Below are 16,457 nucleotides of genomic sequence, written 5' to 3'. Positions count from 1 at the left end.
GAAGCTCTCCTTCAGGGGTCCTCTCCCTCGGGAAGCTCTCCTTCAGGGGTCCTCTCCCTCGGGAAGCTCTCCTTCAGGGGTCCTCTCCCTCGGGACGCTCTCCTTCGGGGTCCTCTCCCTCGGGACACTCTCCTTCAGGGATTCTCTCCCTCAGGAAGCTTCTTTGAGCCTCAGCGTTCGCAACTTTTGTTGGCCAGCCCACACGCTCATTACTGGTTACCAGGTGGGCTCCCAGACCATCTCCCACTGTTAATATAAACCCTCAGGTGTGGCCATCGTAGCTCAACTACTCAGAAGGGTTGTTTCACAAAGATCAGAGACAAAGGCCAAATTGCTTGAGGTGAAGTAACTCTTAACTGCACACAGGCAGTGATCAAGTGGAACTTGAGAACTCTGAGTAGAGACGGTGGAGTATGCGAAAAGCAAAACTTACAGACAGACCGCCATGTCCCTCCCTTTAGAACCTACATCTGGGTGTGGTCCCAAGGAAAGTTCTAGTAAACGCCACTGCCTCATATATAAAAATGCCGTGAGCTTTATTTTATGAGGAGTAAAAAAAAGCACAAGTGTGTGTGTGGCAGGGCATGGGGTGGGTTCCGGTAACGGTCTGCTCTTCTGCTCTATGCCCTCATATGCATACCAGTGAGTTTCAGAATCAGCCATGTACCTGCAATTTGCTGCGAATAGAAAAGATTTAAAGCTTTAAAAATATTTTGAATGGTAAGTACTAACACCCAGACTTTTCCTACCGATGGATAACCTGCTTTGGAGTCTCTCTGTGAATGGGTTCCGAGAGAACCAAGGAATCAGGTCTTGTCTTGTGTCTACAAAGTTAATATGAAAGCCCAGTTTCATCCTGACCTCGCATAAGAAGTGAGGGCGGTGGAATGTACTTGATAAGCGGGAGATGCTCAAAGGCCTCTGGCCTCCTCCAGGGCTGGGGTCTATAACCACAGGTGGACGAGGGAGATTGGACAGAGAGGGACACCTGAGGGTGATCCTTGGCATCTAAGAGGAATCCAGACAGTGTCTGGGTCTGTTTAAATCACGGTTATAATTGTAGTACTTGAGGAACACTGTGGATGGATGGATTATTGTATCCTGCAAAAAAGAATCTGGTTCAAGAAAAGCAGCGTGTAGGGTATTGAGGAAATGCTTGGCAGTTTAGAGGGGCTGGCAGTCCTCTTCAGAGTCCAGGTGTGTTGACCAGCATAGGGTTTCTGCTCTTGAGTATCCTCTGGTCCCAGGATGTACGTCTTTGGAAGCTAATAGCTTCCTTAGCCTTTATGAGGATTGATGGTGTGCCAGGAGGCCCTGGAAGGCCTGCGGAGTCATGGATGGGAAGGATCTTCAGGAAAGAGAAGGCTTTATCTAAAACCCTGATTCCAGGTCACCTAGAAGACTAGCTGAAGGCTTTACTTTTGCCTTTAGCCCTGGCCACCTGCCTACATGTGTTCCCTCAGTTTCTTTTCCATCCACTTGATAGGAAAAAATTTGTTGAGTTGTTGTTTGAATCATAGTCACTGTAACACCGAGTGGGTGAACGAGAGGCAGACTCACATGATCCCATGAGGGGCCTTCGCTGCTGGATGATAAGCCAAAGGACTGGCCACGTCAGTCTGTGAGCCTGTCATTTCATTGTTCCCTTGCAGCGGTTCAGATAGCAGTCACATCTTTTCTTCTTTGTGTGCCTAATGCCTAGCAAGAGCTCGGCAAACGTTTGTTGAACACTGAAGGCATGGAAATGGAATAATGTTGATATTCTTAGGGTTGGGGACTAGATGTGGGGTCAAGGGATTCCCATCCCCAAACTCTGGCACAGATTAGTCTTGTGGATTGAAGGGAGGTGTTCTGCAACGAGCCAGGCAGGTGAACTTGCTGAGCCTTGTATGATTCTGGTGGGGACGGTGAGTGAGTGCAGGGACCCTGAATCCTGGGAGGTCAGAAGATCAGTGGTGGTCAAGGACATTAGGGAGACTCTGATAAGTGAGCTAAGTCAATACCATGGGGAACAGTAACTGCCAAGAGGGGGATCAGAAAATCAAAATGGACCGAACCAGGATACAGCTGCCACAGGTACAGGGAAGATCTGAAGTTAGATCCCAAGGTCTAGAGTTAGTCAAAACTGTTGCAGTGTTTAAGATTGTGTGAGGAATAAGACAGAATTTTGCTAGACCTCTAGCTGCTGTTCTGGTTGACTTTCATTTTTGCTCCCTGGAAGAGTGGAGATTTTTATACTTGGAGGCCTTAGGGAAGAGAGGGCACTCAGAATAGACCAGCTACTCCGAGTCTGTCTCTTCCTTTCCCCCAGACCTGGGGCCGTCAGGGTGTGGAGGACTTTTTGGCCTGGTAGGATACAGGTCACCAGCGTGAAGCTGCAGAGCAAATGTCCCAGGCATGGCCAGAGGGTTATCGCAGAATAATACATGTCAATGAATACATAACAGCTTCATTATATTTTATGTAGTATGAAGTGGCAAGAGTTTTGTTTGTTTGTTTTTATTGTACTTTAGATGAAAGTTTACAGAGCAAGCTAGCTTCTCAGTAAACAGCACACATACTGTTTTGTGACATTGGTTACCAACACTACAACATGTCAACACTCTCCCTTCTCGACCTTGGGTTCCCTATTACCAGCTTTCCTGTCCCCTCCTGCCTTCTAGTCCTTGCCCCTGGGCTAGGGTGCCCATTTAGTCTCATTTTGTTTTATGGGTCTGTCTAATCTTTGGTTGAAGGCTAAACCTCAGGAGTGACTTTAGTACTGAGCTAAAAGGGTGTCCAGGGGGTGAAGTGGCAAGAATTTTTGACTCACTCCAAAAAAGCTGAATGGAACCCAGATATTTTCCAGTAATTGCATGTACTGTTTTAGCAAATTCAGTACAAACCAGCATTTATTGAAATGCTGGTCACTGAGGCAGCTGCTCCTAGGCTGAATGCCGCTGCTGGTTAAAGACTGGCTCTTGCCCTCGAGGAGCTCAGAGTTACTTACAATCTGGTTAAAGAGTGAGGATTCTCACCAGGATGAGTCATGCAACCTCCTGGGCCCAGCTTTTGGTCAGCAGTGCCAGTATCAGGAGGCAGGAGCTTGGATGGTTGGGGGAACCAAGGAAGTGAAAACAGAGCTCTCCTTTGAGCACCTTCTCTGTCTGTCCCATGATCTTGCCTTCACAGTTCTGGGGCTCCCCTCTGGTGACCGGTTTTCCCATGATAAGCCAGCATAGCAGAGTGGTTAAAAGGAAGGGCAGAAGTTCAGAGGTCAGGCAGCCTATGTTTACTAATGGTGAGACCCAAGTCTATTAGCCTCTCTGACTCTCAGTTTCTTCATCTGTAGACTGGGCACGATAACACTAACTCATGTTCCACATGTGAGTGTTGAATAAAATAATTCACATTAGCGTTATCATCCCAAACAGCAGATAACCCCAAAGCCATTTACACCTAGCTTTGGAAGGCATTTTGCCAATTTTGGGGGGATGGGGATAGGTATCATATTTATCTTCCTCTCTGTTTTTCTAAATGTCATCATGTGAGCAGAAAAGACAGGCAGAAAGGCAGTGTGCAGAGAGTGAAGGTGGAATAGGTGGTCTCGATGTAAATCATGTCCCAGGAAATCTGCACCACAGATAATGGAGAGTGGACTGAAAACGTGTGCGGTTTTGAAGGCGAGTGATGAACTTAGTGAATAGTGAACAACCCCATAACATTAATAAAGAAAAGGAAATCCTAACTCACTGCTGGTGACAGCAACTTGTAGTCTGACGAAATCTCAAGGTAGAAGCATCTCTGCAGAAGGATTTCAGACTCTTGAGTTACTGCCAGAGCAAAGAAGCTGAGTTTGCGTGAGGAGCAACAGAGATGCGTGGGTGTCAGAAGCTCCAGCAGTCCACCCTGAGATATTTGTCTTCACGTCTCTATTGATGTACCATACCCCAGAAAGTACTGCCTGTGTCTGTTCCCCTGTCTCAGACCATGTGTGATTTTAGATCCTCATGAGAGCATCAACCCGCCCCCATACTAGACTTGGGCACTGATGCAGCTTGGAAAACTCTCATTAATAAAAGTGCATCTAGGTGGGAGCCTATTTAGTACATCTTATACAATGTAATGTTCAGCACCAGGAAAAGAATGAGATAGAATGCATTCGCTGGAAGTGTAATAAAAAACGTGACTTTCCCGTTAACCCAGAACCAAAAAACCCACTGCCATGGAGTCAATTCTGACTCATAGCAACACCAGAGGGTTTCCAAGGCTGTAAATCTCCAGGGAGGCAGACTACCATGTTTTTCTTCCGCAGAGCCACTGGTGGTTTTGAACCGCCAGCATTTCAGTTAGCAGTCAGTCGCTTTAACCCCTGTGCCACCAGGGCTCCTTAATAATACTAAGTAATCTGGAGAACATGATTTCTTCATTCATCCCAGGTGACTGGCTGAGAGCGATCTAAGAAATTTACGACACCCTCCAGTCTTTACCTGCCCATTAGGCTACTTTTTAAAATTAAGGAGTTAGTGTTGAAAGACCTGGGCCATGGGTTGGGAGGGTGCTTTTCTGAGCCAGGTTTGAGGATAGTTGCTGAAGTAGCCTGCTCTCAGCATTCACTCTGGCTTTCTCGAAACTCCCAGTCTGAGCCCTCAGCCACCCCTGTCCCCACCTGCCTCCTGGGCACACAGTCCGTCCCATCTGATTCAGACGGAACATCCTAACCAGCTAGGGAACCATGAGCCCACCCCTCCATCTGCCTGCTGAGTTTAAGTCCGAAGTTTGAAGTCGAGGTGAGAATGTTAACTCTTTACCTTCAGCTAACAGGGGCTTGGAGCCTTGGTGACGTAGTGGTTAAGAGCTTGGCTGCTAACTGAAAGGTCGACAGTTTGAATCCACCAGCTGCTCCTTGGAAACCCTATGGGGGCAGTTCTACTCTGTCCTGTAGGGTCGCTATGAGTTGGAATTGACTCAATGGCAACAGATTTTTAAACAAGGGCTTCGGATTAATTAGAGGAGAGGATTAATTAGGGAGAGGGCCATGGATCCAAACAGAATGGTGACGTCTGTTTATCCCTTAAAGGTCGTTCCATTGGCTGGGCTTTCTTCTCCAGTTACCTGTGGGGCAGTCCATTAGGATGTGTCCTGGGTGTGCGCGCACGCACACGCACACGCACACGCGCACATGCACACCCCCCACTTGCCCAGGTTACAGAACTCCTTAGTGACGGGGAGATAAACACTGTGGAGGGAAAATCCTGGGGAAGAGCTGCGTGGCTGTGGTTGGCGGGGGAACAGTGGTCACCGGAGCTCTCTTGGATGGATTTTCCATCTCTCTAAATTAAGGAGGGAGCACTTCTTGCGGATTGGGTGAGGTGTGCATCTCCCAGAATGGCTGGTCCAAGGGCACGGCTGGGGTTGTGTGGCTCCTGGCACAGGGGTTGTTCATTCTCCCCTTCTTCTCATGGCCTGGCATGGTGCTAGGTGGACCTGGCTCCTGACCTGCTGTATGAAGTCAGCACGGCTCTCACCTCCGCAGGCATGTGTTCCCCCACTGGTGAAATGAGATCAGAGAATGACCCATCTGAGACTATGCCCTCCTTCCCCATTCTGGTTCCCTGAGGAAGGATGAGTTTGCATTGTAGGATTCTGGCCCTGCACCAGGAGGTGACTAATGAGCTTCCTGCCCACAGTAGCCATGTGAACACTTCCTCAGGTACTTGACTTGAAAATAGCCACTCCTGACTTGTATAATGTGTTCATGGGCTTGGGGGAAGCTAGTCTCCAAATCTGCCAACCATATTCTTCCCATGCAGTACCTGAGACTAGCCACTGCCAACAGAGCTTCTTGGCACACAGGCCTTGAATATCTCATTTTCTGACTTTGGCTCCCAAATGCCCTCATGAAACGCTGAGGAGGCTGCGATTCTTTGTTTTTATCCACTAAAAAAACAAAAAAGAAAAGTTTTGTAGAAAGTGTATTGCAGATGAGTCCAGTACAAGGCTAGGGTGTGTCAGGAGGATAATCCGTTGGTACCACTGTTTTGCAGATTGAATCCATTTACTACTTTGTGGTGGGAGACATTCCTGAGGAATCCAAGGAGCTTCTCCTTCAGAGGGTGTTGGAGATCCCATGTCCAGTCTGCACAGTGTCCTTCAATGCCAGAGGAGAAGGCACAATCACTTTTCTAAAGGATCTGAGTGCCAAGAGCCATGGCAGGTAGGCAGAAAACGTGCCGTGCGTGCCAGTGAGTCCCTGCCTGCACAGGATCAACAGTGGGCCCTGGATTCCTTGTGGTCTTTCTAACCCGTTTGTTGCTGTGTTCTTCCCCTCCTTCCAGTACATTCTTTAGTCTCTATGCACCTGCCCTGACTTCTCTGTCTGTGTTGTGAATTTAGGTCAGTTGTAGAAAGAGCCCAGAAACTTACACTGTTCCAAGGAGAATTACCCAGTCCTTTCCTAAGACGGCCTGTCCGAAGGGACACAGTGCTGCCCCTGAAGCTTAGTTCTCAAATGCAGGTGCGCATCACAGTCAACTGGGGAGCTTGTGAATAATACGGAGGTCTGGGCTTTGCCTTGCAGACTGAGTGCATAACAGAGATGAGGACCAGGAATATGCATTTCAGCCCTTCTATTTGCAGAAGACCTGCCTATGGGGCTTGATTAAAATGCAGATTCCACAACCACAGCCCCCAAGATTCTGATTTTCAGGGTCTGAGGAGGGCTGAAGAATCTATTTTTAACAGGATGTTTGGTGATTCTGGGAAACCCTGGTGGCATAGTGGTTAAGAGCTTGGCTGCTAACCAAAAGATCGGCAGTTTGAATCCACCAGCCGCTCCTTGGAAACTCTGTGGGGCAATTTTACTCTGTCCTATACGGTCGCTATGAGTCAGAATTGACTCGACAGCAACGGGTTTTGTTTTTTTTTTTTTGGTGATTCTGAGGACCTTTGCTGGGCTGCTTTTAAAGGACTTTGAAGTCTTTGACCATCAGGTGATTCCCTGCCCGGCTTCGATTCTGGGTTCCTGAGCACCCTCAGGTACAGACGGGGTTCACTTCCCCACCTTTGCTGCTGGAGAGAGAAAAGAGCAACTGGCAAGGCCACCTCTCTTCTGTGCACCTCTGCTTCCCCTGGGCAGCACTTTCTCTGGGCAGGCTAACTTACCCGGGGAGGAATTTGGCACAGTAGGAAGTGCAGTTCTGCCCTTGGCATTTAAGCGGGGCATCGCGGGGTGCCGAGGCTCACAGAGAGGACAGGGTGTACACATGCACCAAGCCCTGGCAACGCGCTGACCCCACAACCGGTGTGCCCCAGACCTCCACTCGCTGCCAGACCCACAGCGGCAGGCGCGCTGTCCGCTCTGGGCCGCAGCCGAAGTGCGGTTATTATTAAACTGTAAACAGCGCGTTCCAAGTCTCAGCTTTCAAAAGGCTGCTCGGCCTAGTGACCCTCCAGCCGGACCCTGGCTCACCTGGTGTCCAGGCCAGGTCCGGGCAGGACCCCAGTCCTCGGGCACAGCGCTGTGTTCTGCGGACTCCCCAAAGAACCTGTCTTAATGGTAGTTTCCTGCACAAGCGAGGCTCTGTCCTCAGCCAGGGTCCATTTCTGCCCTGTTCTCTTTTCTGATCTGAGAGCAGATCAGAGACTGGAAAGTCCTGGGCACCAGGGGCCTTGACACTCACGGTGTGGGGCCTGCCGGGACGAGCCTTGACCACATCCCCTCCTTCCCTGCGCGGAGGTCACAGGAGGGAGGAAGCCAGCCGCTACTGCTATGGACAAAGGTCTGCAGGATGCAGTCGCACGCGGGGAGATCGAGACGCCGCTGGTGTGCTGAGGAGTGGCCGACGTGTTCCTTGCCGTGGAGTCATCGTCCTAGTCTTGTCTCAGTCCTTTAGAAATAGACAGGACTGAGGCCCTCCATGGTCCAGGCGAGAGCCCCAGACCTCTCCACCATGTCTGTCCATCTGTCCGTCTATCCGTCCCAGCCTGGGCTCCTGGATCTGTGTCGAGTGAGTGCCAACAGGGAGCAGTGGAACTCTCGAGCGGCTGGAGGAGTGTGACTCAGAGACTCACCTGCCCATCGGAAAGAAACCCTCTGTTGTTACTGGCTTTCTGGATTCCAGATGATTGGCTTGCTGGGTGCAGCTGAGCCCGTTCCCCCATGCACCACACCACCCGTCTTAAGCTTTAATGTGCACGCAGGCCTGCGGGGATCTTGTTAAAGCACTTGTTCTGATACAGCAGATGTGGGGTGGGGCCTGAGAACTTGCATTCCCCATAGACCACACTTTGAGTAGTGAGACCCTAAAAACTAGCCCATGTACAAATTCTTTTTTTTTTTTGGTTGTAGTTTAAGTGAAAGTTTACAATTCAAGTTAGTCTCTCATACAAAAATTTATACATGCATTGTTATATGACCCCAGTTGCTCTCCCTATACCGACACAGCACACTCCTCCTTTCCACCCTGGATTTCCCGTGTCCATTCAGCCAGCTCCTGACCCTCTCTGCCTTCTCATCTCACTTCCAGACAGGAGCTGCCCCTTTGGTCTCATGTATCTGCTTGAGCTAAGAAGCACATTCTTCACGAGTATCATTTTATGTCCCATAGTCCAGTCTAAAGAGTTGGCCTCGGAAATGGTTTTAGTTCTGGGTTGGCAGAGAGTCTGGGGGCCATACTTTCTGTGGTACCTCCAGCCTCAGACCATTAAGTCTGGTCTTTTTACTAGAATTTGAGTTCTGCACCCCACCTTTCTCCTGCTCCATCGGGGACTCTGTCTTGTGTTCCCTGTTAGGGTGGTCATTGGTGGTAGCTGGGCACCATCTAGTTCTTCAGGTCTCAGTCTGATGAAGTGTGGTTTAGGCGGCCCTTTCTGTCACTTGGGCTAATACTTTCCTTGTGTCTTTGGTGTTCTTCATTCTCCTTTACTCCAGGTGGGTTGGGACCAGTTGATGCATCTTAGATGGACAAATTCTTTTAATTAGCGCTTAAGCTTAGATGCTGGGGCAGCTTGTGTTTGCTGAGTGAAAGCTGTCTGCAGCCCATCAGCAGGCATTAAATTCGCTGTGGTGCCTGGGTTGCAAGTTTTCAACACACTGAGCCCACAGAACTGTTGGACTGCTGGGCCATCTTGTCAGACTCTTGGCTCGTCAAAACTGCATTAACATGCATGAGCCCTGAGAACAAAAGAATACATATAAGCGTATTTTTCTAGGATCAATAAATACCGTTTGGTTGAGCTAATTACTCTGTAATGAAGAGCCATCAGTTCAAATCCCAAACCGCTCCCAATTCCCTCTGCTCTTCTATCTCTCTGCCTCTTGCCTGTGGAGATTGCAAAGGTTCAGGGAAAAGCTGTGAACGCGGCCAGATGCTTGGCACCGCAGAGAGCAAGTTTAGAGACCTGGGGACAGTGACGGACATGCACGGATAGCAGTTTAGTGGCCTAACGTTGAAAATGGCTTAATGTTCCAGATTCCACGCATTCGCCGAGAGAACGGAGTGTGTGCAGTTTCCCGCGCCGACCACGAAGGATGGCGGAAGTGGAATTACTTGGAATTCAAGACGACTGAAAGGAAAACCCCCTCCAGGTACCTGGACGCGGGAAGAACCGCGCAGCTTGTGTCCTTAGTAACTTCCGATGGTCCGTGTCCTTAGGAAATGAAGTACTAGGTGGGGACTAAGGGTGCCTTTTGCATTATTTGCATGGTAGGAGGGAATAGTTAATGGGTGTTAATTGTGAATCTGTCAGCCTAGCAAGCAGGGAAGTGGCCTAAGTGATATGTACTTACTAACTTGGAAACCTTCTGGAAGTGTGACCCCAAGCAAGTCAGGGTGGCCTTTGTTCCTGGTAAGGGAGAGCTGCCCTGCTCTGTTGGTTGGCTGGAGGGCTGCAGTGAGGATGCCTGCTGGTCTATTTAGTGGGACTTTTTGCTGCCCTCCTCCCTCAGAGAAAGCAGTACTTGGGAGGTTGATGTGTCCCTTGTGAGGGCCAAGGCCACAGAAGCATCTTTATCGAGGCTGAATGAACTTCATCTGTCACCCAAGCAATGTAATCAGAGAGTTTAACGGGCACAGAGAATGAGATCACAAAGTCAGTGAGAAGTAGGGCTGTGATTCCTATAATCAGGCGCAGAAGGTTATGAAGAACACCAAGAAATCAATTTCTTTTGGGCCAATGGAATTGCAAAGAGCCAAAGACCCTGAATAAACACCACCCAGAAAAGGCAGGAAGGGAGCTCCTGCTACATGTTGTGGCACAGTGGGATAGATAGAAGTCTTAGAAAATCCATCCCCACCTCCATCCTCCTGTTCATTTTATGTATCAGGCGGAAAGATTTCTAGCTTCAACGCAAGACAGGAACAACTCTTAGGGAATAGGGGCATATTCATCTGTTTAAAAGATTCCTCTGGTTACGTAAGTGGAGTTGTCACAGCTCCCAGAAGGGCATATGTAGGAGGCAGCTGGGTCCCAGGCGAAGTTGTCAGGTGGAGACAAAGGCAGATGGTAGAGTCACAAAGCCTGTTGCGGACACACTTTGTGGATTCGGATTCTTCATGCCCCAGAACAGAGCAAGGGGACAGGTTCTAACAGAGCTAACTGAGAGTGCTGCTGTAGGTAACTCATACCTTTGTTGAAGCAGACATCTCCAGAGAATTGGAGACAATGTCAGTTGATTACCAAGGTTGATAGGAGTCTAAGAAAAAAAATGAATTCAGTATATATGCCATGCCTATTTAAAGTAATTTACAAGGTTAATTAATATCATAATGCAAGTAAAATTTTGCTGAAGATCATTCAAAAACAATTATAGCAGTACATAGACAGGGAACTGCCAGAAATTCAAGCTGGATTTGGAAGAGGACCTGGAACCAAGGATATCGTTGCTGATGCCAGATGTATCCTGGCTGAAAGCAGAGAATATCAGAAAGATGTTTACCTGTGTTTTGTTGACTATGCAGAAGCATTCGACTGTGTGGATCATAACAATTATAGATAACATTTCAAAGAATGGGAATTAACTCCAGAACACTTGATTGTATTCATGAGGAACCCGTACATAGACCAAGAGACAGCTGTTCGAACAGAACAAGGGACTACTCCGTGGCTTAAAACTGGGAAAAGTGTGCATCAGGATTGTAGCCTTCCACCATAGTTATGCAGTCTGTATGCTGAGCAAACAGTCCGAGAAGCTGGACTGTATGAAGAAGAACGCTGCGGCATTAGGATTGGAGGAAGACTCATTAACAACCTTTGATATGCAGATGACACAGCCTTGCTTGCTGAAAGCAAGGAGGTCTTGAAGCACTTACTGATGAGGATGAGAGACTGCAGCCTTCAGTATGGATTACACCTCAAGATAACAAAAACAAAAATCCTCACAACTGGACCAATAAGCAGCATCATGATAAGTGGAGAAAACGTTGAGATTGTCAAGGATTTCAGTTTACTTGGATCCACAGTCAATGCCCATGGAAGCAGCAGTCAAGAAATCAAATGATGTATATTGCATTGGGCAAATCTGCTGCAAAAGACCTCTTTAAAGTGTTGAAAAGCAAAGACGTCACCTTGAAGACTAAGGTGCCCCTGACCCAAGCCGTGGTATTTTCAGTCACCTCACATGCATGTGAAAGGTGAACAATGAATAAGGAAGACTGAATTATGGGGTTGGCGAAGAATATCAAATATACCATGGACTGCCACAAGAACGAACAAATTTGTCTCAGAAGAAGTACGGCCAGAATGCTCCCTAGAAGCGAGGATGGTATGACTTCATCTAACATACTTTGGACGTATTATCAGGAAGGTTCAGTCCCTGGAGAAGGGCATCATACTTGGTAAAGTAGAGGGTCAGTGAAAAAGAGAAAGACCCTCAACAAGATGGATTGGCACAGTGACTGCAACAGTGGGCTCAAACACAGCAACGATTGCGAGGATGGCGCGGGACGGGGCTGTGCTTCACTCTGCTGTGCATAGGGTCACTATTAAGTTGGAACTGATTTGAGGGCAGCTAGCAACAAGGTTAAACCTAGTGGACAGTGATTCAGTTAGGGTAAAAATAGGAAGTGTGAGCTGTCACCAGCTCCCCAAGGTGTGCCAGTTACTGTTAATGGGGTTTAATTTTGGCCTAGTGTTTCTTGGCATCGTAGGTAGAAAGGAAACATATCTGGTTGCGTTGCTTCCATTTTCAGCAACTACCACCTTCCTAGCCCTGCGAAGCATACCAGTTAAATTACAGATCAAAACGTTTTCCTGAGAATGAAATGCTTGGAGCATGGTTTGCCATTCTAACGTCATTTCAGTGATCACATGTTCTGAGTTTTTGGAGAGAGCCCCAAATCCTAAATATGTGGTCTTGCCTCTTCTATCCATCACAAGGCCCCAGAAATGCCAATGTTTCGAAGCCTACCTCTCCCACTCAAAAACTGCCCAGAAATCCTTGACAGACTATTTTGGTTTGGAAAATTTGTGGTTTCCAACCTCCCCTGGGCCTCTGAGGCAGTTCTTTAAACTTGCTCCTGATCAGTTCCCTCTCCCAGTCGCTTCATCAGCTGTGTCAAGCACTTAGCAGTGTCCTTTCCTCGGGCCTCCCCTAGGTGCCGCCCCTCCCCCAGCTCCCCTTAGGAGCTAAGTCCGTGCCTCCTGTTGTACAGGAAGTAGAGACTGTCATTGGGGGGTTGGAGGATGACTGATCAGAGAAAGAACCTACAAATCTGAAAGAAGTTGTCTTTTGGATGCGAGATAATTGACTTTCAGGGTACTGCTTAGTCCATTATCCCATGTACTAAAATGAAACCGAAAAACCAAACCTGTTGCAGTCTAGTTGATTCTGACTCATAGCGACCCTACGGGACAGAGGAGAGCTGCCCCATAGGGTTTCCAGGGAGTGGCTGGTGGATTCCAACTGCTGACCATTTGGTGAGCAGCCATAGCTCATCTTTATTATCATTTTTATTTTTTTTTATTGTACTTCAGATGAAGGTTTACAAAACAAATAGTTTCTCATTAAACAGTTGGTAACATATTGTTTTATGACAGTGGTTAACAACCACACAGCATGTCAGCACTGTCCCTTCTCAACCTTGGGTTCCCTATTAGCAGCTTTCCTGTCCCCTCCTGCCTTCTAGTGCTTGTCCCTGGACTGTTGTGCCATTGGTCTCGTTTTGTTTTATGGGGCTGTCTAATCTTTGGCTGAATGGTGAACCTCGGGAGTGATTTCATTACTGAGCCAAAAGGGGCCATACTCTTGGGGTTTCTCCAGTCTCTGTCAGGCCAGTAAGTCTGGTCTTTTTTTGTGAGTTAGAATTTTGTTCTACATTTTTCTCCAGCTCTGTCCGGGACCCTCTGTTGTGATCCCGGTTAGTGTAGTCTGTGGTGGTAGCCAGGCACAATCTAGTTGTACCGGACTCAGTCTCGTGAAGGCTGTGGTAGTTGTGATCCATTAGTCCTTTGGACTAATCTTTTCCTTGTATCTTGTTTTCTTCATTCTCCCTTGCTCCCGAAGGGATGAGACCAGTGGAGTATCTTAGATGGCTGCTCACAGGCTTATAAGACCACAGACGCTACTCACCAAGGTAGAATGTAGAACATTTTCTTTATAAAGTGTGTTATGCCAATTAAGCTAGATGTTCCCCGAGACCATGGTCCCCACAGCCCTCCACCCAGCAATTCAGTCCCTCAGGGAGTTTGGATGTGTCTGTGGAGCTTCCATGACCTTTCCTTGTACAAGTTGTGCTGGCTTCCCTAGTATTGTGTATCATCTTACCCTTCACCAAAGTTACCACTTATCTATTGTCTATTTAGTATTCTCCCCCACCCCTCCCATCCCTTGTAACCAACAAAGATTAAAAAAAAAAAAAAAAAAACCAAACACGTTGCCATCGAGTCGATTCCGATTCATAGTGACCCTATAGGACAGAGTAGAACTGCCTCATAGGGTTTCCAAGGAACAGCTGGTGGATTTGAACTGCTGACCTTTTGCTTAGCAGCCAAACTCTTAACCACCGAGCCAGCAGGGCATTGAATGATGGGAAGGCAGAGAGGAGTAAGGCACTGTCCTGTGTTCAAAGAACTCAAATTTAGTAAAATCAAGACTCTGGGCTCTGGAGTTAGACCTCGGTAAAGACTTGTCATTATTAGCTGTGTGATTTTGGTCAAGGTGATTGATCTGAGCTTTATCTTTCTTATTAAATAAGATAATGATATTTAGCTTATGAACTGTTAGGAATATAAATGTATGTATGTGTGTAAAAAATGTTTTCTGCGGTACCCAACACATAGTTAAGCTGTCAATAAATTATAGCTGTTATTATAGCCATAAGCATCCTCATCCTGTGGGTTACTCTGTTAATATAATTACCACCAGGTAAGCAACTTAAACCACCTATCTGTCAATTTATCATACTGTGGTGGCTTGGGTGTTGCCACGATGCTGGAAGCTATGCCACCAGTATTTCGAATACCAACAGGGTCACCCATGGTGGACAGGTTTCAGTGGAGCTTCCAGACTAAGACAGGCCAGGAAGAGAGGCCTGATGATCTACTTCTGAAAATTAGCCAGTGAGAACCTTATGGATCACAACAGAATATCATCTGATACAGTGCTGGAAGGTGAGTCCCCTAGGTTGGAAGGCAACAGTAGACTCAGTTGTGCTGGCGATCATGAGGATGACATGAGAACCAGGCATCATTTCGTTCTGTTAGACATAAGGTCACCGTTAGTCAGAGCCAACTTGCTGAAAGTGAGGAGGACTTGAAGCACTTACTGATGAAGATTAAAGACCACAGCCTTCATTATGGATTACATCTCAATATAAAGAAAACAAAAGTCCTCACAGCTGGACCAATAAGCAACATCATGATAAAAGGAGAAAAGATGAAGTTGTCACTGATTTCATTTTGCTTGGATCCACAATCAATGCCCATGGAAGCAGCAGTCAAGAAATCAAATGATGCATTGCATTGGGCAAATTTGAGGCAAAAGACCTCAGAAAAGCAAAGATGTCACTCTGAGGACTAAGGTGCGCCTGACCTAAGCCATGATATTTTCAGTCACTTCATATGCGTGTGAAAGCTGGACAGTGAATTAGGAAGACTGAAAAAGAATTAATGCCTTTGAATTATGGTGTTGACAAAGAATATTGAATATGCCATGGACTGCCAGAAGAACGAACAAGTCTGTCTAGGAAGAAGTACATCCAGAGTGCCATGTTATCAGGAGGGGCCCGTCCCTGGAGGACATCCGGCTTGATAAAGTAGAGGGTCAGCGAAAAAGAGGAATACCCTCAACAAGATGGATTGACACAGTGACTGCAACAGTGGGCCATGATTGTGAGGATGGTACAGGACCAGGTGGTGTTTTGTTCTGTTGTGTATAGGGTTGCTATGAGTCACAAACAACTCGACGGCACCTAACAGCAGCAACAAGATTCATCTTTTGGTAGGTTTTGCTGCTCTTTCTCCCCTTTTTTTTTTTTTTTTTGGTGTAGCATCCTTCTTTTGGATGCAGTATTCCAGCTTATTTTTTATTAATCATTGAATGAGACAAGATATCTGGGGGTGGTCCATATGGGTGGTGGGGTAGGGAAGGGACTAGGATAGCCATCCACTCCTCACAACCCAAAGACTATCTGTCTGCTGCTACAGAGACAGACTGATTCCTACAGATAACTTTGTTCTGGATGATACTTTGTGAAGCCCTTTGTCTTTGCCTCTCTAAGTCAAGTCAGCAGACTTTTGTTTAGGTTCCGGTATCCAGCATTGTCAACAAGGCTCACCTTTGCACTTTGGGTGAGCCCCACACTTCCTGACCTATTACCTAGCCCTCTTGAGCATTCTAGCTGCACATTCTCTGTTTTCTTCTACGTGGCTCCTTAACCCATCTCATCTGCTCTTGACAAACTTTATCTGGGTATTTTTTGTCTCCAAATTTGGATGAAAAAGGTGTTTTTGTTTTCTTTTCCACTCTCTCTCTGTCTTTTTTTTCTTTTTCATAATTTCCAGGAAAAGGAAAAAGATGTTGACTTATATAGCTGTGTTGATCCCAGAAGTAACAACTGTTGCTCTAAGGGCAGAGATGGAGCCTGATGTCTTCATCTCTTGCATCTCCTGGATAGTATCTTTCACCCCTTTTTCTTCCCATACATTTGTGTGTCCTCCATTGGGTTGCCACTCACTGTATTTATTTACATAAAATTGATGAAGTGTAATTTGGACATTTAGTTCATTCATTATAAATTTTTCAAATTCCAAAATAACTTTTGATAGCTTGGTATAAAATTCTGGTGTTTTAGGAGAACGATGAAAAGGAAATCAGGAAAACCATACCATTTTCAATAGCCCCTAAAAAGATAAAATACTTAAGAATAAATCTGGCCAGGGATGTAAAAGACCTACACAAAGAAAACTACAAAACACTACTGCATGAAACCCAAAGGGATCTACATAAATGGAAAAACATACCATGCTCATGGATAGGC

The 16,457-nt window shown here is 46.9% G+C and overlaps 1 protein-coding gene across 1 annotated transcript in view; it reads left to right on the top strand.

Annotated features, from left to right (window-relative positions):
• VWA3B (von Willebrand factor A domain containing 3B) overlaps positions 1-16,457 on the top strand; it is a 203,925-nt gene that overhangs the window by 29,415 nt on the left and 158,053 nt on the right. Inside the window, 2 exon segments of the mRNA XM_023731983.1 lie at positions 6,027-6,196; positions 9,453-9,568. Of these exon segments, the coding sequence (XP_023587751.1) occupies positions 6,027-6,196; positions 9,453-9,568 (286 nt within the window).

This window comes from Trichechus manatus, unplaced genomic scaffold, assembly GCF_000243295.1.
Source record: "Trichechus manatus latirostris isolate Lorelei unplaced genomic scaffold, TriManLat1.0 scaffold00004, whole genome shotgun sequence".
Taxonomy (NCBI): Eukaryota; Metazoa; Chordata; class Mammalia; order Sirenia; family Trichechidae; genus Trichechus; species Trichechus manatus.
The sequence above is the reverse complement of the archived record's forward strand: the minus strand, read 5'-3'. Positions and strand labels throughout refer to the sequence as shown.